General features: G+C 41.7%; 1 protein-coding gene across 1 annotated transcript; it reads right to left on the bottom strand.

Moving 5' to 3' along the window:
- Positions 1-11,681: 11,681 nt before the first annotated feature.
- Positions 11,682-20,923, bottom strand: LOC128644490 (breakpoint cluster region protein-like; the record flags this gene model as incomplete). The annotated part of the gene is made up of 12 exons (XM_053697073.1): positions 11,682-11,791; positions 12,389-12,523; positions 14,446-14,543; positions 14,648-14,722; positions 14,888-14,995; positions 15,077-15,152; positions 19,539-19,658; positions 19,743-19,911; positions 20,008-20,129; positions 20,315-20,455; positions 20,557-20,609; positions 20,773-20,923. Coding segments are annotated over 12 exons (1,358 nt in total), but the record flags the coding sequence as incomplete, so codon positions are not given.
- Between the last annotated feature and the right edge of the window lie 3,692 nt (positions 20,924-24,615).

The following is a 24,615-nucleotide window of genomic DNA, read 5'->3' as shown; positions in this document are numbered from 1 at the left end:
TGATAACTCAGAGACTCTTCGAGCCGAGGAAATAGCCATTAAAAATAGAACTTTCCAAGATAACAATTTTATATCAATGGAATGAAGGGGTTCAAACGGAACACCCTGTAAAACGTTAAGAACTAAGTTTAAACTCCATGGCGGAGCAACAGTTTTAAACACAGGCTTGATCCTAGCTAAAGCCTGACAAAAGGCCTGGATGTCTGAATTTTCTGACAGACGCCTGTGTAACAAGATGGACAGAGCTGAGATCTGTCCCTTTAATGAGCTAGCCGATAAACCCTTTTCTAAACCTTCTTGTAGAAAAGACAATATCCTAGGAATCCTAACCTTACTCCAGGAGTAATCTTTGGATTCACACCAGTATAGGTATTTACGCCATATTTTATGGTAAATCTTTCTGGTAACAGGCTTCCTAGCCTGTATCAGGGTATCAATAACCGACTCAGAAAAACCACGTTTTGATAAAATCAAGCGTTCAATTTCCAAGCAGTCAGCTTCAGAGAAGTTAGACTTTGATGTTTGAATGGACCCTGAATCAGAAGGTCCTGTCTTAGAGGTAGAGACCAAGGCGGACAGGATGACATGTCCACTAGATCTGCATACCAAGTCCTGCGCGGCCATGCAGGCGCTATTAGAATCACTGATGCTCTCTCCTGTTTGATTTTGGCAATCAATCGAGGACGCAGCGGGAAGGGTGGAAACACATAAGCCATCCTGAAGTTCCAAGGTGCTGTCAAAGCATCTATCAGAACCGCTCCCGGATCCCTGGATCTGGATCCGTAGCGAGGAAGTTTGGCGTTCTGGCGAGACGCCATGAGATCTATCTCTGGTTTGCCCCAACGTCGAAGTATTTGGGCAAAGACCTCCGGATGAAGTTCCCACTCCCCCGGATGAAGAGTCTGGCGACTCAAGAAATCCGCCTCCCAGTTCTCCACTCCCGGGATGTGGATTGCTGACAGGTGGCAAGAGTGAGACTCTGCCCAGCGAATTATCTTTGATACTTCTATCATTGCTAGGGAGCTTCTTGTCCCTCCCTGATGGTTGATGTAAGCTACAGTCGTGATGTTGTCCGACTGAAACCTGATGAACCCCCGAGTCTTTAACTGGGGCCAAGCTAGAAGGGCATTGAGAACTGCTCTCAATTCCAGAATGTTTATTGGCAGGAGACTTTCCTCCTGACTCCATTGTCCCTGAGCCTTCAGAGAATTCCAGACAGCGCCCCAACCTAGAAGGCTGGCGTCTGTTGTTACGATTGTCCAGTCCGGCCTGCTGAACGGCATCCCCCTGGACAGATGTGGCCGAGAAAGCCACCATAGAAGAGAGTTTCTGGTCTCTTGATCCAGATTCAGAGTGGGGGACAAATCTGAGTAATCCCCATTCCACTGACTCAGCATGCACAATTGCAGCGGTCTGAGATGTAGGCGTGCAAAGGGTACTATGTCCATTGCTGCTACCATTAAGCCGATCACCTCCATGCATTGAGCTACTGACGGGAGTTGAATGGAATGAAGGACACGGCATACATTTAGAAGCTTTGTTAATCTGTCTTCTGTCAGATAAATCTTCATTTCTACAGAATCTATAAGAGTCCCCAAGAATGGAACTCTTGTGAGAGGCAAGAGAGAACTCTTCTTTTCGTTCACTTTCCATCCATGCGACCTTAGAAATGCCAGAACTAACTCTGTATGAGACTTGGCAGTTTGAAAGCTTGAAGCTTGTATCAGAATGTCGTCTAGGTACGGAGCTACCGAAATTCCTCGCGGTCTCAGAACCGCTAGAAGGGCACCCAGAACCTTTGTGAAGATTCTTGGGGCCGTAGCCAATCCGAATGGAAGGGCTACAAACTGGTAATGCCTGTCTAAGAAGGCAAACCTTAGATACCGGTAATGATCTTTGTGAATCGGTATGTGAAGGTAAGCATCCTTTAAATCCACTGTGGTCATGTATTGACCCTTTTGGATCATGGGTAAGATTGTCCGAATAGTTTCCATTTTGAACGATGGAACTCTTAGGAATTTGTTTAGGATCTTTAAATCCAAGATTGGCCTGAAAGTTCCCTCTTTTTTGGGAACCACAAACAGGTTTGAGTAAAACCCTTGTCCTTGTTCCGACCGCGGAACCGGATGGATCACTCCCATTAATAATAGATCTTGTACACAGCGTAGAAACGCGTCTTTCTTTATTTGGTTTGTTGACAACCTTGACAGATGAAATCTCCCTCTTGGGGGAGATAATTTGAAGTCTAGAAGGTATCCCTGAGATATGATCTCTAGCGCCCAGGGATCCTGGACATCTCTTGCCCAAGCCTGGGCGAAGAGAGAGAGTCTGCCCCCCACTAGATCCGGTCCCGGATCGGGGGCCCTCGGTTCATGCTGTCTTAGGGGCAGCAGCAGGTTTTCTGGCCTGCTTGCCCTTATTCCAGGACTGGTTAGGTTTCCAGCCTTGTCTGTAACGAGCAACAGCTCCTTCCTGTTTTGGTGCAGTGGAAGTTGATGCTGCACCTGCTTTGAAATTCCGAAAGGGACGAAAATTAGACTGTCTAGCCTTAGCTTTGGCTTTGTCTTGAGGTAGAGCGTGGCCCTTACCTCCTGTAATGTCAGCGATAATTTCTTTCAAACCGGGCCCAAATAAAGTTTGCCCCTTGAAAGGTATATTAAGTAATTTGGACTTAGAAGTTACATCAGCCGACCAGGATTTTAGCCACAGCGCCCTACGTGCCTGAATGGCGAATCCTGAATTCTTAGCCGTAAGTTTGGTTAAATGTACTACGGCCTCCGAAATGAATGAATTAGCTAGTTTAAGGACTCTAAGCCTGTCCGTAATGTCGTCCAGCGTAGCGGAACTAAGGTTCTCTTCCAGAGACTCCATCCAAAATGCTGCCGCAGCCGTAATCGGCGCGATGCATGCAAGGGGTTGCAATATAAAACCTTGTTGAACAAACATTTTCTTAAGGTAACCCTCTAATTTTTTATCCATAGGATCTGAAAAAGCACAGCTATCCTCCACCGGGATAGTGGTGCGCTTAGCTAAAGTAGAAACTGCTCCCTCCACCTTAGGGACCGTTTGCCATAAGTCCCGTGTGGTGGCGTCTATTGGAAACATCTTTCTAAATATTGGAGGGGGTGAGAACGGCACACCGGGTCTATCCCACTCCTTAGTAACAATTTCAGTTAATCTCTTAGGTATAGGAAAAACGTCAGTACTCGCCGGTACCGCAAAGTATTTATCCAACCTACACATTTTCTCTGGTATTGCAACAGTGTTACAATCGTTAAGAGCCGCTAAGACCTCCCCTAGTAATACACGGAGATTTTCCAATTTAAATTTAAAATTTGAAATATCTGAATCCAATCTGCTTGGATCAGAACCGTCACCTACAGAATGAAGCTCTCCGTCCTCATGCTCTGCAAGCTGTGACGCAGTATCAGACATGGCCCTAGAATTATCAGCGCACTCTGTTCTCACCCCAGAGTGATCACGCTTGCCTCTTAGTTCTGGTAATTTAGCCAAAACTTCAGTCATAACAGTAGCCATATCTTGTAATGTTATCTGTAATGGCTGCCCAGATGTACTAGGCGCCATAATATCACGCACCTCCCGGGCGGGAGACGCAGGTACTGACACGTGAGGCGAGTTAGACGGCATAACTCTCCCCTCGCTGTTTGGTGAAATTTGTTCAATTTGTACAGATTGGCTTTTATTTAAAGTAGCATCAATACAGTTAGTACATAAATTTCTATTGGGCTCCACCTTGGCATTGGAACAAATGACACAGGTATCTTCCTCTGAATCAGACATGTTTTAACACACTAGCAATAAACATGCAACTTGGTTACAATCTTATTTAACAAAAAACGTACTGTGCCTCAAAGAAGCACTAAACGATTAAATGACAGTTGAAATAATGAACTGAAAAACAGTTATAGCATCACTCTTTAAAAACAACACAACTTGTTAGCAAAGGTTTGTTCCCATTAGTAAAGTAACACTAATTAAATTTTAAACATAAGAATCACAGCAACGTTTTAAAACACAGTCACTACATAAGTCTCACAGCTCTGCTGAGAGAATCTACCTCCCTTCAAAGAAGTTTGAAGACCCCTGAGTTCTGTTAGAGATGAACCGGATCATGCAGAAAATACAAGAGTAACTGACTGGAAATTTTTGATGCGTAGCAAAGAGCGCCAAAAACGGCCCCTCCTCCTCACACACAGCAGTGAAAGAGAAACGAAACTGTCATAATCAAAACAAGCAAACTGCCAAGTGGAAAAATAATGCCCAAATATTTATTCACTCAGTACCTCAGAAATGCAAACGATTCTACATTCCAGCAAAAACGTTTAACATGAATTAAATACCTATTAAAAGGTTTAATGTACTTTTACAGAGTAATTCCGGTGAAATACCATCCCCAGAATACTGAAGTGTAGAGTATACATACATGTCATTATAGCGGTATGGCAGGATTTTCTCATCAATTCCATTCAGAAAATAAAAACTGCTACATACCTCAATGCAGATTCAACTGCCCGCTGTCCCCTGATCTGAAGCTTTTACCTCCCTCAGATGGCCGAGAAACAGCAATATGATCTTAACTACTCCGGTTAAAATCATAAGAAAAACTCTGGTAGATTCTTCTTCAAACTCTGCCAGAGAAGTAATAACACGCTCCGGTGCTATTGTAAAATAACAAACTTTTGATTGAAGTTATAAAAACTAAGTATAATCACCATAGTCCTCTCACACCTCCTATCTAGTCTTTGGGTGCAAGAGAATGACTGGAGGTGACGTAGAGGGGAGGAGCTATATAGCAACTCTGCTGGGTGAATCCTCTTGCACTTCCTGTAGGGGAGCAGATAATATCCCAGAAGTAATGATGACCCGTGGACTGATCACACATAACAGAAGAAATGAAGCATTTTCAGCCCCCGCGAGCCTAACAGCCCACAGGGAAAAAAGTCAAATTGATAATTTAAAGCATAATCCCAAATATGAAACTGACTGTCTGGAAATAAGGAAAGTTGAACATTCTGAGTCAAGGCAAATAAATGTTTGAATACATATATTTAGAACTTTATAAATAAAGTGCCCAACCATAGCTTAGAGTGTCACAGAAAATAAGACTTACTTACCCCAGGACACTCATCTACATGTTTGTAGAAAGCCAAACCAGTACTGAAACGAGAATCAGTAGAGGAAATGGTAAATATAAGAGTATATCGTCGATCTGAAAAGGGAGGTAAGAGATGAATCTCTACGACCGATAACAGAGAACCTTATGAAATAGACCCCGTAGAAGGAGATCACTGCATTCAATAGGCAATACTCTCCTCACATCCCTCTGACATTCACTGCACGCTGAGAGGAAAACCGGGCTCCAACTTGCTGCGGAGCGCATATCAACGTAGAATCTAGCACAAACTTACTTCACCACCTCCCTTGGAGGCAAAGTTTGTAAAACTGATTTGTGGGTGTGGTGAGGGGTGTATTTATAGGCATTTTAAGGTTTGGGAAACTTTGCCCCTCCTGGTAGGAATGTATATCCCATACGTCACTAGCTCATGGACTCTTGTTAATTACATGAAAGAAAAGGATACCTAAAGTATGAAGCAAATTAGAATGTTTAAAATTGCATTATCTATCTGAATCATGAAAGAAAAAAAACATAATTTATGCTTACCTGATAAATTCCTTTCTTCTGTTGTGTGATCAGTCCACGGGTCATCATTACTTCTGGGATATTATCTGCTCCCCTACAGGAAGTGCAAGAGGATTCACCCAGCAGAGTTGCTATATAGCTCCTCCCCTCTACGTCACCTCCAGTCATTCGACCAAAGACCAACGAGAAAGGAGAAACCAAGGGTGTAGTGGTGACTGAATTATAATTTAAAAAATATGTACCTGCCTTAAAAAACAGGGCGGGCCGTGGACTGATCACACAACAGAAGAAAGGAATTTATCAGGTAAGCATAAATTATGTTTTCTTCTGTTATGTGTGATCAGTCCACGGGTCATCATTACTTCTGGGATACCAATACCAAAGCAAAAGTACACGGATGACGGGAGGGATAGGCAGGCTCATTATACAGAAGGAACCACTGCCTGAAGAACCTTTCTCCCAAAAATAGCCTCCGAAGAAGCAAAAGTGTCAAATTTGTAAAATTTGGAAAAAGTATGAAGCGAAGACCAAGTTGCAGCCTTGCAAATCTGTTCAACAGAGGCCTCATTCTTAAAGGCCCAAGTGGAAGCCACAGCTCTAGTGGAATGAGCTGTAATTCTTTCAGGAGGCTGCTGTCCAGCAGTCTCATAGGCTAAACGTATTATGCTACGAAGCCAAAAAGAGAGAGAGGTAGCAGAAGCTTTTTGACCTCTCCTCTGTCCAGAATAAACGACAAACAGGGAAGAAGTTTGGCGAAAATCTTTAGTTGCCTGCAAATAGAACTTGAGGGCACGAACTACATCCAGATTGTGTAGAAGACGTTCCTTCTTTGAAGAAGGATTTGGACACAAGGATGGAACAACAATCTCTTGATTGATATTCCTGTTAGTGACTACCTTAGGTAAGAACCCAGGTTTAGTACGCAGAACTACCTTGTCTGAGTGAAAGATCAGATAAGGAGAATCACAATGTAGGGCTGATAACTCAGAGACTCTTCGAGCCGAGGAAATAGCCATTAAAAAGAGAACTTTCCAAGATAACAATTTTATATCAATGGAATGAAGGGGTTCAAACGGAACACCCTGTAAAACGTTAAGAACTAAGTTTAAACTCCATGGCGGAGCAACAGCTTTAAACACAGGCTTGATCCTAGCTAAAGCCTGACAAAAGGCCTGGATGTCTGAATTTTCTGACAGACGCCTGTGTAACAAGATGGACAGAGCTGAGATCTGTCCCTTTAATGAGCTAGCCGATAAACCCTTTTCTAAACCTTCTTGTAGAAAAGACAATATCCTAGGAATCCTAACCTTACTCCAGGAGTAATCTTTGGATTCACACCAGTATAGGTATTTACGCCATATTTTATGGTAAATCTTTCTGGTAACAGGCTTCCTAGCCTGTATCAGGGTATCAATAACCGACTCAGAAAAACCACGTTTTGATAAAATCAAGCGTTCAATTTCCAAGCAGTCAGCTTCAGAGAAGTTAGACTTTGATGTTTGAATGGACCCTGAATCAGAAGGTCCTGTCTTAGAGGTAGAGACCAAGGCGGACAGGATGACATGTCCACTAGATCTGCATACCAAGTCCTGCGCGGCCATGCAGGCGCTATTAGAATCACTGATGCTCTCTCCTGTTTGATTTTGGCAATCAATCGAGGAAGCAGTGGGAAGGGTGGAAACACATAAGCCATCCTGAAGTTCCAAGGTGCTGTCAAAGCATCTATCAGAACCGCTCCCGGATCCCTGGATCTGGATCCGTAGCGAGGAAGTTTGGCGTTCTGGCGAGACGCCATGAGATCTATCTCTGGTTTGCCCCAACGTTGAAGTATTTGGGCAAAGACCTCCGGATGAAGTTCCCACTCCCCCGGATGAAGAGTCTGGCGACTCAAGAAATCCGCCTCCCAGTTCTCCACTCCCGGGATGTGGATTGCTGACAGGTGGCAAGAGTGAGACTCTGCCCAGCGAATTATCTTTGATACTTCTATCATTGCTAGGGAGCTTCTTGTCCCTCCTTGATGGTTGATGTAAGCTACAGTCGTGATGTTGTCCGACTGAAACCTGATGAACCCCCGAGTCTTTAACTGGGGCCAAGCTAGAAGGGCATTGAGAACTGCTCTCAATTCCAGAATGTTTATTGGCAGGAGACTTTCCTCCTGACTCCATTGTCCCTGAGCCTTCAGAGAATTCCAGACAGCGCCCCAACCTAGAAGGCTGGCGTCTGTTGTTACAATTGTCCAGTCCGGCCTGCTGAACGGCATCCCCCTGGACAGATGTGGCCGAGAAAGCCACCATAGAAGAGAGTTTCTGGTCTCTTGATCCAGATTCAGAGTGGGGGACAAAACTGAGTAATCCCCATTCCACTGACTCAGCATGCACAATTGCAGCGGTCTGAGATGTAGGCGTGCAAAGGGAACTATGTCCATTGCTGCTACCATTAAGCCGATCACCTCCATGCATTGAGCTACTGACGGGAGTTGAATGGAATGAAGGACACGGCATGCATTTAGAAGCTTTGTTAATCTGTCTTCTGTCAGATAAATCTTCATTTCTACAGAATCTATAAGAGTCCCCAAGAATGGAACTCTTGTGAGAGGAAAGAGAGAACTCTTCTTTTCGTTCACTTTCCATCCATGCGACCTTAGAAATGCCAGAACTAACTCTGTATGAGACTTGGCAGTTTGAAAGCTTGAAGCTTGTATCAGAATGTCGTCTAGGTACGGAGCTACCGAAATTCCTCGCGGTCTTAGTACCGCCAGAAGGGCACCCAGAACCTTTGTAAAGATTCTTGGAGCCGTAGCCAACCCGAATGGAAGAGCTACAAACTGGTAATGCCTGTTTAAGAAGGCAAACCTTAGATACCGGTAATGATCCTTGTGAATCGGTATGTGAAGGTAAGCATCCTTTAAATCCACTGTGGTCATGTACTGACCCTCTTGGATCATGGGTAAGATTGTCCGAATAGTTTCCATTTTGAACGATGGAACTCTTAGGAATTTGTTTAGGATCTTTAAATCCAAGATTGGCCTGAAAGTTCCCTCTTTTTTGGGAACCACAAACAGGTTTGAGTAAAACCCTTGTCCTTGTTCCGACCGCGGAACCGGATGGATCACTCCCATTAATAATAGATCTTGTACACAGCGTAGAAACGCGTCCTTCTTTATTTGGTTTGTTGACAACCTTGACAGATGAAATCTCCCTCTTGGGGGAGAGAATTTGAAGTCTAGAAGGTATCCCTGAGATATGATCTCTAGCGCCCAGGGATCCTGGACATCTCTTGCCCAAGCCTGGGCGAAGAGAGAGAGTCTGCCCCCCACTAGATCCGGTCCCGGATCGGGGGCCCTCGGTTCATGCTGTCTTTGGGGCAGCAGCAGGTTTACTGGTCTGCTTGCCCTTGTTCCAGGACTGGTTAGGCTTCCAGCCTTGTCTGTAACAAGCAACAGCTCCTCCCTGTTTTGGTGCAGTGGAAGTTGGCGCTGCTCCTGCTTTGAAATTCCGAAAGGGACGAAAATTAGACTGTCTAGCCTTAGCTTTGGCTTTGTCTTGAGGTAGAGCGTGGCCCTTACCTCCTGTAATGTCAGCAATAATTTCTTTCAAACCGGGCCCAAATAAAGTTTGCCCCTTGAAAGGTATATTAAGTAATTTGGACTTAGAAGTTACATCAGCCGACCAGGATTTTAGCCACAGCGCCCTGCGTGCCTGAATGGCGAATCCTGAATTCTTAGCCGTAAGTTTGGTTAAATGTACTACGGCCTCCGAAATGAATGAATTAGCTAGTTTAAGGACTCTAAGCCTGTCCGTAATGTCGTCCAGCGTAGCTGAACTAAGGTTCTCTTCCAGAGACTCAATCCAAAATGCTGCCGCAGCCGTGATCGGCGCGATGCATGCAAGGGGTTGTAATATAAAACCTTGTTGAACAAACATTTTCTTAAGGTAACCCTCTAATTTTTTATCCATAGGATCTGAAAAGGCACAGCTATCCTCCACCGGGATAGTGGTACGCTTAGCTAAAGTAGAAACTGCTCCCTCCACCTTAGGGACCGTTTGCCATAAGTCCCGTGTGGTGGCGTCTATTGGAAACATCTTTCTAAATATTGGAGGGGGTGAGAACGGCACACCGGGTCTATCCCACTCCTTAGTAACAATTTCAGTTAATCTCTTAGGTATAGGAAAAACGTCAGTACTCGCCGGTACCGCAAAGTATTTATCCAACCTACACATTTTCTCTGGTATTGCAACAGCGTTACAATCGTTGAGAGCTGCTAAGACCTCCCCTAGTAATACACGGAGGTTTTCCAATTTAAATTTAAAATTTGAAATATCTGAATCCAATCTGTTTGGATCAGAACCGTCACCCACAGAATGAAGCTCTCCGTCCTCATGCTCTGCAAGCTGTGACGCAGTATCAGACATGGCCCTAGAATTATCAGCGCACTCTGTTCTCACCCCAGAGTGATCACGCTTGCCTCTTAGTTCTGGTAATTTAGCCAAAACTTCAGTCATAACAGTAGCCATATCTTGTAATGTTATCTGTAATGGCTGCCCAGATGTACTAGGCGCCATAATATCACGCACCTCCCGGGCGGGAGATGCAGGTACTGACACGTGAGGCGAGTTAGTCGGCATAACTCTCCCCTCGCTATTTGGTGAAATTTGTTCAATTTGTACAGATTGGCTTTTATTTAAGGTAGCATCAATACAGTTAGTACATAAATTTCTATTGGGCTCCACCTTGGCATTGGAACAAATGACACAGGTATCTTCCTCTGAATCAGACATGTTTAACACACTGGCAATAAACATGCAACTCGGTTACAATGTTATTTAATAAAAACGTACTGTGCCTCAAGAAGCACTAAACGATTAAATGACAGATGAAATAATGAACTGAAAAACAGTTATAGCATCACTCTTAACAAACAACACAACTTTTTAGCAAAGGTTTGTTCCCATTAGTAAAATAACACTAATTAAATTTTAAACATAAAAATTACAGAGCAACGTTTTAAATCACAGTCACTATATAAGTCTCACAGCTCTGCTGAGAGAATCTACTTCCCTTCAAAGAAGTTTGAAGACCCCTGAGTTCTGTTAGAGATGAACCGGATCATGCAGAAAAACTGACTGGAAATTTTTGATGCGTAGCAAAGAGCGCCAAAAACGGCCCCTCCCTCTCACACACAGCAGTGAGAGAGAAACGAAACTGTCATAATTAACACAAGCAAACTGCCAAGTGGAAAAATAATGCCCAAATACTTATTCACTCAGTACCTCATTAATGCAAACGATTCTACATTCCAGCAAAAACGTTTAACATGAAAAATACCTAATAAAAGGTTTAATGTACTTTTACAGAGTAATTCCGGTGAAATACCATCCCCAGAATACTAAAGTGTAGAGTATACATACATGTTCATTATAACGGTATGGCAGGATTTTTTCATCAATTCCATTCAGAAAATAAAAACTGCTACATACCTCAATGCAGATTCAACTGCCCGCTGTCCCCTGATCTGAAGTTTTTACCTCCCTCAGATGGCCGAGAAACAGCAATATGATCTTAACTACTCCGGTTAAAATCATAAGAAAAACTCTGGTAGATTCTTCTTCAAACTCTGCCAGAGGGGTAATAACACGCTCCGGTGCTATTGTAAAATAACAAACTTTTGATTGAAGTTCTAAAAACTAAGTATAATCACCATAGTCCTCTCACACCTCCTATCTAGTCTTTGGGTGCAAGAGAATGACTGGAGGTGACGTAGAGGGGAGGAGCTATATAGCAACTCTGCTGGGTGAATCCTCTTGCACTTCCTGTAGGGGAGCAGATAATATCCCAGAAGTAATGATGACCCGTGGACTGATCACACATAACAGAAGAAATTGGGTTTCATGTACCTTTAAGTGAGTGGGTGGAATCGCTACAAAGGGGATCGAGGATTGCAGAGTATGAAAATATTTGCATAAAAAGGGAGTACTAGGGAACAGACAGTAAAATTTGCTGTAAATGGTTATTGGGTTACTTAGATTTAATAGCTGAATTAATTTTATAACCCTCTGTCAGTGTACTCACCCCATTCATTGCAACAACAGAGCGCTGCCAGTCCTTCCCCATGACAATCTGTGGCTCTAGCTGGTGAACAAAGAGCAGTGTAGCATTAGTCAATTTGCCCCAGGAAATGTTCCTCGCACACAATCTGCAGAGGCTCTCTGAATCGATGACTTTTCTGCTTGTTTTTTTCTGACTTTTTGCTTGAATCACCCCAACCCCCCCCATCACAGCCTGTTCTCTCTCAGCTCGGTACACATCCCAGCATGCCATCTCCTGGATACAGGAGTGATGGTACCAAGACTGGGAGAAGGGGAATTATCCCATAAGGTGGTCCTATATGTCACAGGACTGGCTGGACCATGGAACAATGGGTTTAATAACTTTACTATACAAGATAAAAGCAAAATGCCTTACTCTGATCTGAAAACTCACTTCCCCCTGTCACATGACCTATATTAATCTGGTACTATTAGTTTCCGTTTCATTTAGCCTCCTGCTTATTTCTCTGTCCGGTCACCTCCCTCCCCCCTCTGTCTTTGTACTGCTTACACCTCTATATCCACTCTTGACCTTTCCCTATTCAGTTTGTCTCACACCCCTCTGAGGATGGACAGGCAATGTTAGATTTAGAGAAGCTCACTCTGCCCTCACCTCTCACTTTCTTGCTACTCCTCTCACCTGCAATTGTCCCTTGGCCACCATGCGTTCAGTGCTCTCGCCACCATCCTCTCTCCCGGGCCGGTTCCTGTTGTAGCTCTTCTCATAGCATAGGATACGAAGGGTCTGGGAGCCTTCCAGCTCAATTTCAAACTCCTGCAGGTGCCATAAAAAAAAAAACCCCAGAGAATAGGATTCAATAAGTCTGGTAAAGTTAAAGGGACATTAAACCCAACATTTTTCTTTCATGATTCAGATAGAGAATATCATTTTAAACAACATTCCAATTTACTTCTATTATCCAATTTGCTTCATTCTTTAGATATCCTTTATTGAAGAAATAACCACTCACATGTATGAGCCAATCACACGAGGCATCTACGTGCAGCACCCAATCAGCAGCTACTGAGCCTATCTAGATATGCTTTTCAGCAAATAATATCAAGAGAATGAAGCAAATGAGATAATAGAAGTAAATTAGAAAGTTGTTTAAAATTGCATGCTCTGTCTGAATCATGAAAGAAAAAAAAATATGGGTTTTATGTCCCTTTAAGTTGTATTGAATTACCATGAGGATAATGAAGCTCACAGTTACACAAGTCCTTTGCGTCTTTGTTTATTTATCTAAGACATTTTATTTTAAAACGTGTGTCAGTAAGAATAATAAAAGTCTACCTCAGCAGTAAAGTCACTAAGGAGAAACCATCAAGGACAATACATTAGAAGTGAAAAACTAAACAGATAAATACTGCCTAAAGTGCTCAGGGAAGAAAAGGGCTATACATTAGTAACCATCAGCTGCCTCATGGGAATAATACAAAAGTCATCTGTGAATGACGAGAGAATAAAAAACACACACACACCTCAGTCACATTTGGCCTCCTACTTTAAAAGGTGAGAACAAAAGAATAAAGTAGCTAACAGAATGTCACTAATGCTTTTCCTGCACTTCATCTGTTGGGTCTGGTCCTTAATACCCCAAAGGGAGCTCCTCCTCTCTAGTTCACAGGACACCACATGCTTTTTACCGCTCCACAACTTACAGTGCAGCCTCTCCCAAAGACCTGCTAATTCCCTGCCTGTCTTGTTTGTGCTTCTATGCACATTATCCAAGGTTCCCACAAATGTGAGAACTGTTCAGTTCCATCTAATATGTCTGCTTATAATCTAGCATCTGTAGTAGTAGTAGTAATTAATGAAGCCATCTGTGTTTTAAGAGGATCTGGAGTCATGGAACTCTAAGATAAAGGTTTAATAAGGTGCCCATGGCAAGTAATTCAAACTGTTTTAGCTGGGGACTTTTACCTGGGTTCTTAAAGGGGCGGAATACACTAATATATGCATGTAATAGACACTACTATAAAGAATAATATGCACAGAAACTGATATAAAAATACAGTATAAAACCTTTTACAAACGTACTTAAAAAGCTCCCAATTTAGTACTGTTGATAAGATTATCCTGGCACACCCACTGAAAGGGGCCGACAGCAGATCCTCCCCACTACCCTGTATATGAAAAGACCTATTATACAAATAGAAGTAGTCTGAATTCTGTATACATCAGTATACATCTATAACTTTGGGGCTTGGTTAGGAGTCTGAAAATCAGCACAATGTTATTTAAAAATAAGCAAAACTATACATTTTTACAAAAACACACACAGATGGTTTACATAAAAGGGATCATCTACAAAACATTTATGCAAAGAAAAATCTAGTGTATAATGTCCCTTTAAGATGATTCAAGGGCTCTGTCAACTTGGATTGGAAAAAAAAACATCTTAATTTTCAAAAACCTCAACCTGAAATTTAGAATTTCCTTCACTTATGAATGTAGGCAAACAGCGGTATGTCACCAATAGAAAAAAATCACATGATCCTTTCACATCATAGTTGCAGAAAAAATTAAACTGAATTTTGAAAATGTATTGTGTCAGTTATAAAGTGCATATAACTATCGCATTCTTTTTTTATAACCTATTTTATACAGGTAGGCTTTTAGATGTATAGAAGGGGGGTAACTGCACAAGACTACATGGGTGTGTTTGGTAAAAAAGTGGAAAGGCAAAAGACTACCTCATTCCAGCTGGGCTCAGTTGTGTTTCTATATACACGTGTTTTTGCCTTGTTCACAAAATATCCAAAGGAATCTACTTCCAGAGTGCAAAAGAGATCTGAAAGAACAAAGAGAGTGTAAACACAAGACTGTTCTGCAGAGTACATTTATACTGTGAGGACAGAATCTTTAATGATGTGCAGAAACTTCCGTCATACTCACTTGAGCTCTGCTGAAAACCTGTGGCTGAATGGACAATTACATTCAAGAATCCATAGAGTCCTGAAGACTCATCATCTGTAAAGAATGGAAACAAGATGTGTTGAGACTCAGTCAATAGCAACTACAGAATATTGTAAGCTGTGTGAATATCTTCTAAAATTTCCACCCACTGACGTTATATATAAACCACCACTGTCACATCAACACCATTCATTTCTCAGCTGTGTAGTGATTTCTCACCTTCTTTGCTGATGGTCAGCGGGACCCTATGTACTGTCTGAAGTTTCACACAAGAGTTTGTCAGCATCTGAATCTCCAGTGAGGTCAAAGAGAAGCTCTTAAAACCCGCTGGGGAGACAATAGTGAAGTTTAAGGTTAGCCTTCAGTATTTTAAGTTTGATTCCCCCTGAAGTCCACCATGCAACTTACACTTCTTCTGCTGTTCTCGTACATGGTCCCCCCACTCAGCTCGCTCATAATCTGACCACGTAAGGAATGTATAGGTCTGAAAGAGACAAGAGAAATGAAATGACAGCTGCCATAACACAGGGCTAAGCATTACATGTCATAAGTCTCTCAATATACAGAAAGATGGGAGCTTAACCTCCAGCATGGGGTTATTTTACCTATATATGAAATGTAATGGTATTTTTATAAGAGGTACATAAACACCCATAAGATTTTAATATAGGCCACGCATTCCCACATATCAAGGAAAGGGGGGCTCCAAGTGTCAGAGTTGGCAGAGTTATGGTGAGGGATAGTTACCCTCTAGCTGGAGAGACTTTAAGATGGGGTTATTTTATTTTCTGCCTTTTTACTGGTTACAGAAGTTGTGGTCTAATTGGCATATTTGTATGGACATTCTAACTGGGTTAAGTTTATTTAAAAAGGGATATACAATGCAAAATGTTTCTCGTTCACAATTCAAGTAAAGCATACTATTATTAATTGCCATTATGTTTTCAAATTGAATCCGTTTTCATGGTATTTGAAAAAGAGAATACCTAGGTAGTAAGAGTGCACTTGTCTGGAGAACTATACAGCATCAGTTGTGCAAGAATGCTTTTGATAACTAGATAGCAACAGTGTTTGCACAATGTATAACAGTTAAAAGCATCCTTGCAAATCTGCTACCATATAGTGCTCCAAACAAGTGTACACTCCTGAGACTACCAACCTGCTCATCAACAAAAGGATACTAAGAGAACAAAGTATATTTTCTAAGTAGTAAAAAAAAAAAATTTTATTATTATTTTTTAAAATGTACACTCTAAATCAAAAAAAGTAATGCGCCTTTAAGGCCTTGAATATTAGTATCCCATGAGATATGAGGAACCACAGGTGTCTTTTCTTTAGATGTTTCATTCATTTCTAGACTCACCATTACATGCTGGGAGGTGAAGCGTAGAAGTCCGTGATCTACAAAAGGAGGGAATTGTGAGCCTCAAACCCACATATGAGCAGTGAGGCTATTTATTCCAAGGGTTTCTGAAATCCGGAACATAACTCTTACAAGGGGTAAGAAGTTGGTCCCTGGGGTATATTTAGATTGGTCCTATTGGGAACTATCCATCTTGCCAAACTTTAGACAAATAGATTAAAAAACCTGGATGATCTTTCCACTGACCAACACTAGACTTAAAGGGATATAAACAAAAAAAATAATAATTCATGATTTAGATAGAGAATACAATTTTAAAAAGTTTCCAATTTGCTTCATTTTCTTGTTATTCTTTGTTGAAGAGATATCTAGCATGCACATGTCTGGAGCACTACATGACAGGAAATAGTGGTGAAATCTAGTGCTCTTGCTAACGTATATCATTGTTGCAAAACTGCTGCCATATAGTGCTGCAGACACGTGCACATTCCTCAACTTACCTTTCTGCTTTTCAACAATGGATAACAAGAAAGCAAAGAAACATTTGATAGTAGAAGTAAACTGGAAAGTTGTTCTAAATTGTATGTTCTATCTGAATCGTGAAATAATTTTTGGGGGGTTTATGTCCCTTTAATGAATCCAGCAACACTGGCTTAAAAGGACCACACCTACGTCTAAACTCTTAAGTTTAAAAAACAGAATTTATGCTTACCTGATAAATTACTTTCTCCAACGGTGTGTCCGGTCCACGGCGTCATCCTTACTTGTGGGATATTCTCTTCCCCAACAGGAAATGGCAAAGAGCCCAGCAAAGCTGGTCACATGATCCCCCCTAGGCTCCGCCTTCCCCAGTCATTCGACCGACGTAAAGGAGGAATATGCATAGGAGAAATCATATGATACCGTGGTGACTGTAGTTAGAGAAAATAATTCATCAGACCTGATTAAAAAACCAGGGCGGGCCGTGGACCGGACACACCGTTGGAGAAAGTAATTTATCAGGTAAGCATAAATTCTGTTTTCTCCAACATAGGTGTGTCCGGTCCACGGCGTCATCCTTACTTGTGGGAACCAATACCAAAGCTTTAGGACACGGATGATGGGAGGGAACAAATCAGGTCGCCTAGATGGAAGGCACCACGGCTTGCAAAACCTTTCTCCCAAAAATAGCCTCAGATGAAGCAAAAGTATCAAATTTGTAGAATTTGGTAAAAGTGTGCAGTGAAGACCAAGTCGCTGCCTTACATATCTGATCAACAGAAGCCTCGTTCTTGAAGGCCCATGTGGAAGCCACAGCCCTAGTGGAGTGAGCTGTGATTCTTTCAGGAGGCTGCCGTCCGGCAGTCTCATAAGCCAATCGGATAATGCTTTTAAGCCAGAAAGAGAGAGAGGTAGAGGTTGCTTTTTGACCTCTCCTTTTACCAGAATAAATAACAAACAAAGAAGATGTTTGTCTGAAATCCTTAGTAGCTGCTAAGTAAAATTTGAGAGCACGAACTACATCCAAGTTGTGCAATAAACGTTCCTTCTTTGAAACTGGATTAGGACACAAAGAAGGCACAACTATCTCCTGGTTAATATTTTTGTTAGAAACAACTTTCGGAAGAAAACCAGGTTTAGTACGCAAAACCACCTTATCTGCATGGAACACCAGATATGGAGGAGAACACTGCAGAGCAGATAACTCTGAAACTCTTCTTGCAGAAGAAATTGCAACCAAAAACAAAACTTTCCAAGATAATAACTTTATATCAACGGAATGTAGGGGTTCAAACGTAATCCCCTGAAGAACTGAAAGAACTAGATTGAGAATCCAGGGAGGAGTCAAATTTTTGTAAACAGGCTTGATTCTGACCAGAGCCTGAACAAAAGCTTGAACGTCTGGCACAGCCGCCAGCTTTTTATGAAGTAAAACAGATAAAGCAGAAATCTGTCCCTTCAAAGAACTTGCAGATAATCCTTTCTCCAAACCTTCTTGAAGAAAGGATAGAATCCTAGGGATTTTTATCTTGTTCCATGGGAATCCTTTAGATTCACACCAACAGATATATCTTTTCCATATTTTATGGTAGATTTTTCTAGTTACAGGCTTTCTAGCCTGAACAAGAGTATCAATGACAGAATCTGAGAACCCTCGCTTTGATAAAATCAAGCGTTCAATCTCCAAGCAGTCAGTTGGAGTGAGGCCAGATTCGGATGTTCGAACGGACCTTGAACAAGAAGGTCCTGTCTCAGAGGTAGCTTCCATGGTGGAGCTGATGACATATTCACCAGGTCTGCATACCAAGTCCTGCGTGGCCACGCAGGAGCTATCAAGATCACCGATACCCTCTCCTGTTTGATCCTGGCTACCAGCCTGGGAATGAGAGGAAACGGTGGGAACACATAAGCTAGGTTGAAGCTCCAAGGTGCTACTAGTGCATCCACTAGAGTCGCCTTGGGATCCCTGGATCTGGACCCGTAGTAAGGAACCTTGAAGTTCTGGCGAGAAGCCATCAGATCCATGTCTGGGATGCCCCATAATTGAATTATTTGGGCAAAGATTTCCGGATGGAGTTCCCACTCCCCCGGATGAAATGTCTGACGACTCAGAACATAGTCTATCTGATGGTACAGACATGATAAACAGGCATAAACTTGATAACAAAGTACAAAAAACGTTTTAAAATAAAACCGTTACTGTCACTTTAAATTTTAAACTGAACACACTTTATTACTGAATATGCGAAAAAGTATGAAGGAATTGTCCAAAATTCACCAAAATTTCACCACAGTGTCATAAAGCCTTAAAAGTATTGCACACCTGAAGCCCAGAAAAATGTCTACCAGTCTTTAAAGCCCTTGTGAAGCCTTTTATAACTTGTTATTAAAATGGCTTACCGGATCCCATAGGGAAAATGACAGCTTCCAGCATTACCAAGTCTTGTTAGAAATGTGTCATACTTCAAGCAGCAAAAGTCTGCACACTGTTCCCCTCAACTGAAGTTACTTCATCTCAACAGTCCTGTGTGGAAACAGCCATCGATTTTAGTAACGGTTGCTAAAATCATTTTCCTCTTACAAACAGAAATCTTCATCTCTTTTCTGTTTCAGAGTAAATAGTACATACCAGCACTATTTTAAAATAACAAACTCTTGATTGAAGAATAAAAACTACATTTAAACACCAAAAAACTCTAAGCCATCTCCGTGGAGATGTTGCCTGTACAACGGCAAAGAGAATGACTGGGGAAGGCGGAGCCTAGGGGGGATCATGTGACCAGCTTTGCTGGGCTCTTTGCCATTTCCTGTTGGGGAAGAGAATATCCCACAAGTAAGGATGACGCCGTGGACCGGACACACCTATGTTGGAGAAATAACTCTAAATCAATTTGATTAAGCAAACTGAGACTGGACACCAAGTTCTGGGTGAAATGGACTTCAATAAATCAAGAGAAATAGTTACTGCTTTACTCATCTTCCACTAGTCTTGTTGAGTCCAGTAAATATGTATTTAAGAGGGCTCACCTTGCCATTGCGGTTCTGAACACGAAAAGCCATACTGGGGGAAAGAAGCAGTAATAAGGATTCTTGTTCTGACAGCTTTTTGCGTAGACGCTCCAAACCTTTTCCTCCTTTATTAGCTTTCTAAAAGAACAAGACTGAGTATGTACAATAACCTCAGGCATTTAGCACACATACATAAACATGGTCAGAGGCACCTTTCTTTACCTTCTCCCTCTGGGTATCATTCTTGAGCTGGGATATTTTTACTTTGATGGCTTCCAGCTCCTCTTCTGGAACCAAGGGGATGTTGGGTGCACTTTCTGACTCATCTAGAGGCTGGAAGTTCAGATCTGCTAGTGGTATGTACCACTTACAATCATACTGCTGGCTCTTTCTGTAAGTGAAATACACAAGAGGCAATGCGATAAGGATGGAGGCTTCTAATATGCTGAGAGGCACCCATATAGTGGTTGGAAATGTGATCTCTTACCCTCCTATCTGTTTCTTTAGTTTTGCACACAATAACAAATCAGTGAAAAGGAAGACATGGCGCAACTTCCGGGCACCCTCCACCAGCTCCACCATGAAGCTGTCCTTTAAGAGTTGCCGGTGCTGAAATAGTGGAAAGATATCATGTCTAGTACTCCAGGTTCAAAGAAGGTGATTCAAATAAATGCTCATAAATAATGACAACACTGCATTAGAGTAGCAAATATGATTGCCCTAAATTGCTCATAATATACCAAATGTTAACAAGCCCCCAAGAGAGTTTACCGCCACAATTCTGCTTAGCTCACCTCTCCCTTGCGCACAGTCATAGACTGCCGTCGGGGTGTAATCTCCTCATTGATGCTAGATAAGAAGTTTTGAGAAATTCGGAGTGCATCTTGTAGTAATGGGTGGTCTGGGTGCCCAAGTGGTGTATGTTTCAAAAGGTCCTGCATATAAGAACATGTACAAGGTTAGTTTAGGCTAGATATGTTAAAGGCACTGTTGAGTTAATGAGTTGCAAGCAGATCAATATCATATTGCCACTCACATGTAGAACTAGTGTACTGCGTGTCACACGATCTACCGGCTTGTAAAGTAGAGCTAAGGGGTAAAGGATACAAAGGAAATCACATACAATAAAATATGTAACATTGTATTATCCACAACTCTCTCCATTATACATTTATCTCCAGGGTCTTATTGACACTAATATTTGGTTTTCTCCAAAGAAAAAAACTTTATATCAGTGCCTGCTCTGACTTACCCTCCAAAGAAGTTTTAGCTGCCGCTTCCTTAGACTCCCGAGTGTTTCTGGCCTTTAGATTCTGAAAATAAGTGGAAACAAATGTGATAACACTATATTTCATTTGATACACAGCACCAAGATTAAAAGAGACTATTAGGAACCAAGTACCCTAAAATAACACTCACATATTAATATAACATATAAACCCCCATATAGTATGATATAGAGATGCACATTACATAAGGTGAGTTTAAAACAAAGAGTTGCCAATGTGATGAAACTTAGAGGTCATCTAGCTTAGAACAAGGTGGAGTCCTAATACATTTGGTTGTTTTACAATTAGACATTGATACATTAAAATGAGAGCAAACACTCCAGTTCCAGTCTCATTAGAAGATAACTATTATATACATGAGTATTGTGCTTATAAGATGACTTTTCCTTGTGAACAGATGCTCCATGGAGATTAATCTTACTAAACCGAGAACTTTTAGTTTAGTTCAGTCTATGGGCAGATGCAGGCTTAGACTAAAGAGCCTAAAATGCTAGGTAAGACTGCTGCTACTTGGTGGCATTATACTGATCAGTTCACTGCTCTTGCACAAATGGTGTCAGCGGGTGTTGCCTGCTTCCCAACATTGCCAGGAAAACAGGTTCCTGGCTAGAAACATTGTCCCCCTAATAAATGGAGCCCTACGCCTCCAAATCACTGGGTCCTCTCTGGTTTTAATTTTTGGGGTGTTTATTTCCCTTGTTTCTACTGAAATTAAAGGGACAGAAACTTTTTTTTTTTTTTTTAAACTTTCCGGAGTCAGAGAATGACATTTTTAAATAACGTTCCAGTTTACTTCTATTGTGTAATGTGCCTTGTTCTTTCTGTATCCTTTGTTGAAGAACGTACCCAAGTAGGCTCGGGAGCAGCAACGCACTACTGGAAGCTAGCTAGCGATTGGTGGCTACACATATACACCTCTTGTCATTGGCTCACCATATGTGTTCAGGTAGTTCCTCTGTAGTGCAGTGCTGCTCCTTCAAAGGATACGAAAAGAGAATGAATTTGATAAGTCATAAATTGGAGAGTTATTTTAAAATTGTATGCTCTTTCGTGAAAGAAAAAAAAACAAAAAAAAAAAAATAGTCAGTAAGACTATTTCAATCATAGTTTTCTACATAATGTTATTTTTAGAATAACTTTTTAGATGATTTTTCCAGTTATATCACAAAATTACTGACTTGGTTATATACTATTATAAATAGATCATTATGAAATTATTGGGAGGTGAAGTATCGCCAGTTTAATAGGTAATCAACTTTTCAGCTGTACTTTATTGGAAGGAGAAAAATAATCATTGCTTCAATAGTAACAATTTAAACGGGACATGAAACTCGAAATGTTTCTTTTGTGAATCAAATGGAGCATACAATTTCAAACAATTTTACAATTTACTTCTATTATCTAATTTACTTTGTTCTCTTGGTATCCTTTGTTGAAAAGTATACATAAGTAGGCACAGGAGGTAGAAGCTAGCTGCCGATTGGTGGCTGCCCATATATGCCTCTTGTAATTGGCTTACTGGCGTGTTCAGCTAGCTTCCAATAGTGCATTGCTTCTCCTTCAATAAAGGATAGCAAGAGAATAAAGCAAAAATTTATAATAGAAGTAAATTGGAAAATTGTTTAAAATTGTATGCTCTGACTCATGAAAGAAAAAAAAAATGTGGGTTCATGTCCCTTTAATTAAAGAAAAATAGTCATTACCTTAAAGGGACATGAAACCCAAATTTTTTCTTTCATGATTTAGAAAGAGCATACAATTATAAACAACTTTCTAATGTACTTCTATTATCTATTGTGCTTCATTCTCTTGATATTCTTTGCTGAAAAACAGAATTTATGTTTACCTGATAAATTACTTTCTCCAACGGTGTGTCCGGTCCACGGCGTCATCCTTACTTGTGGGATATTCTCTTCCCCAACAGGAAATGGCAAAGAGCCCAGCAAAGCTGGTCACATGATCCCTCCTAGGCTCCGCCTACCCCAGTCATTCGACCGACGTTAAGGAGGAATATTTGCATAGGAGAAACCATATGGTACCGTGGTGACTGTAGTTAAAGAAAATAAATTATCAGACCTGATTAAAAAAACCAGGGCGGGCCGTGGACCGGACACACCGTTGGAGAAAGTAATTTATCAGGTAAACATAAATTCTGTTTTCTCCAACATAGGTGTGTCCGGTCCACGGCGTCATCCTTACTTGTGGGAACCAATACCAAAGCTTTAGGACACGGATGAAGGGAGGGAGCAAATCAGGTCACCTAAATGGAAGGCACCACGGCTTGCAAAACCTTTCTCCCAAAAATAGCCTCAGAAGAAGCAAAAGTATCAAACTTGTAAAATTTGGTAAAAGTGTGCAGTGAAGACCAAGTCGCTGCCCTACATATCTGATCAACAGAAGCCTCGTTCTTGAAGGCCCATGTGGAAGCCACAGCCCTAGTGGAATGAGCTGTGATTCTTTCGGGAGGCTGCCGTCCGGCAGTCTCGTAAGCCAATCTGATGATGCTTTTAATCCAAAAAGAGAGAGAGGTAGAAGTTGCTTTTTGACCTCTCCTTTTACCGGAATAAACAACAAACAAGGAAGATGTTTGTCTAAAATCCTTTGTAGCATCTAAATAGAATTTTAGAGCGCGAACAACATCCAAATTGTGCAACAAACGTTCCTTCTTGAAACTGGTTTCGGACATAGAGAAGGTACGATAATCTCCTGGTTAATGTTTTTGTTAGAAACAACTTTTGGAAGAAAACCAGGTTTAGTACGTAAAACCACCTTATCTGCATGGAACACCAGATAAGGAGGAGAACACTGCAGAGCAGATAATTCTGAAACTCTTCTAGCAGAAGAAATTGCAACTAAAAACAAAACTTTCCAAGATAATAACTTAATATCAACGGAATGCAAGGGTTCAAACGGAACCCCCTGAAGAACTGAAAGAACTAAATTGAGACTCCAAGGAGGAGTCAAAGGTTTGTAAACAGGCTTAATTCTAACCAGAGCCTGAACAAAGGCTTGAACATCTGGCACAGCGGCCAGCTTTTTGTGAAGTAACACAGACAAGGCAGAAATCTGTCCCTTCAGGGAACTTGCAGATAATCCTTTTTCCAATCCTTCTTGAAGGAAGGATAGAATCCTAGGAATCTTAACCTTGTCCCAAGGGAATCCTTTAGATTCACACCAACAGATATATTTTTTCCAAATTTTGTGGTAAATCTTTCTAGTTACAGGCTTTCTGGCCTGAACAAGAGTATCGATAACAGAATCTGAGAACCCTCGCTTCGATAAGATCAAGCGTTCAATCTCCAAGCAGTCAGCTGGAGTGAAACCAGATTCGGATGTTCGAACGGACCCTGAACAAGAAGGTCTCGTCTCAAAGGTAGCTTCCAAGGAGGAGCCGATGACATATTCACCAGGTCTGCATACCAAGTCCTGCGTGGCCACGCAGGAACTATCAAGATCACCGACGCCCTCTCCTGATTGATCCTGGCTACCAGCCTGGGGATGAGAGGAAACGGCGGGAACACATAAGCTAGTTTGAAGGTCCAAGGTGCTACTAGTGCATCCACTAGAGCCGCCTTGGGATCCCTGGATCTGGACCCGTAGCAAGGAACTTTGAAGTTCTGACGAGAGGCCATCAGATCCATGTCTGGAATGCCCCACAGCTGAGTGACTTGGGCAAAGATTTCCGGATGGAGTTCCCACTCCCCCGGATGCAATGTCTGACGACTCAGAAAATCCGCTTCCCAATTTTCCACTCCTGGGATGTGGATAGCAGACAGGTGGCAGGAGTGAGACTCCGCCCATAGAAT

This window comes from Bombina bombina, unplaced genomic scaffold, assembly GCF_027579735.1.
Source record: "Bombina bombina isolate aBomBom1 unplaced genomic scaffold, aBomBom1.pri scaffold_2348, whole genome shotgun sequence".
NCBI lineage: Eukaryota > Metazoa > Chordata > Amphibia > Anura > Bombinatoridae > Bombina > Bombina bombina.
Note: the sequence above shows the minus strand (reverse complement) of the source record. Positions and strands in the feature narration are given on the sequence as shown.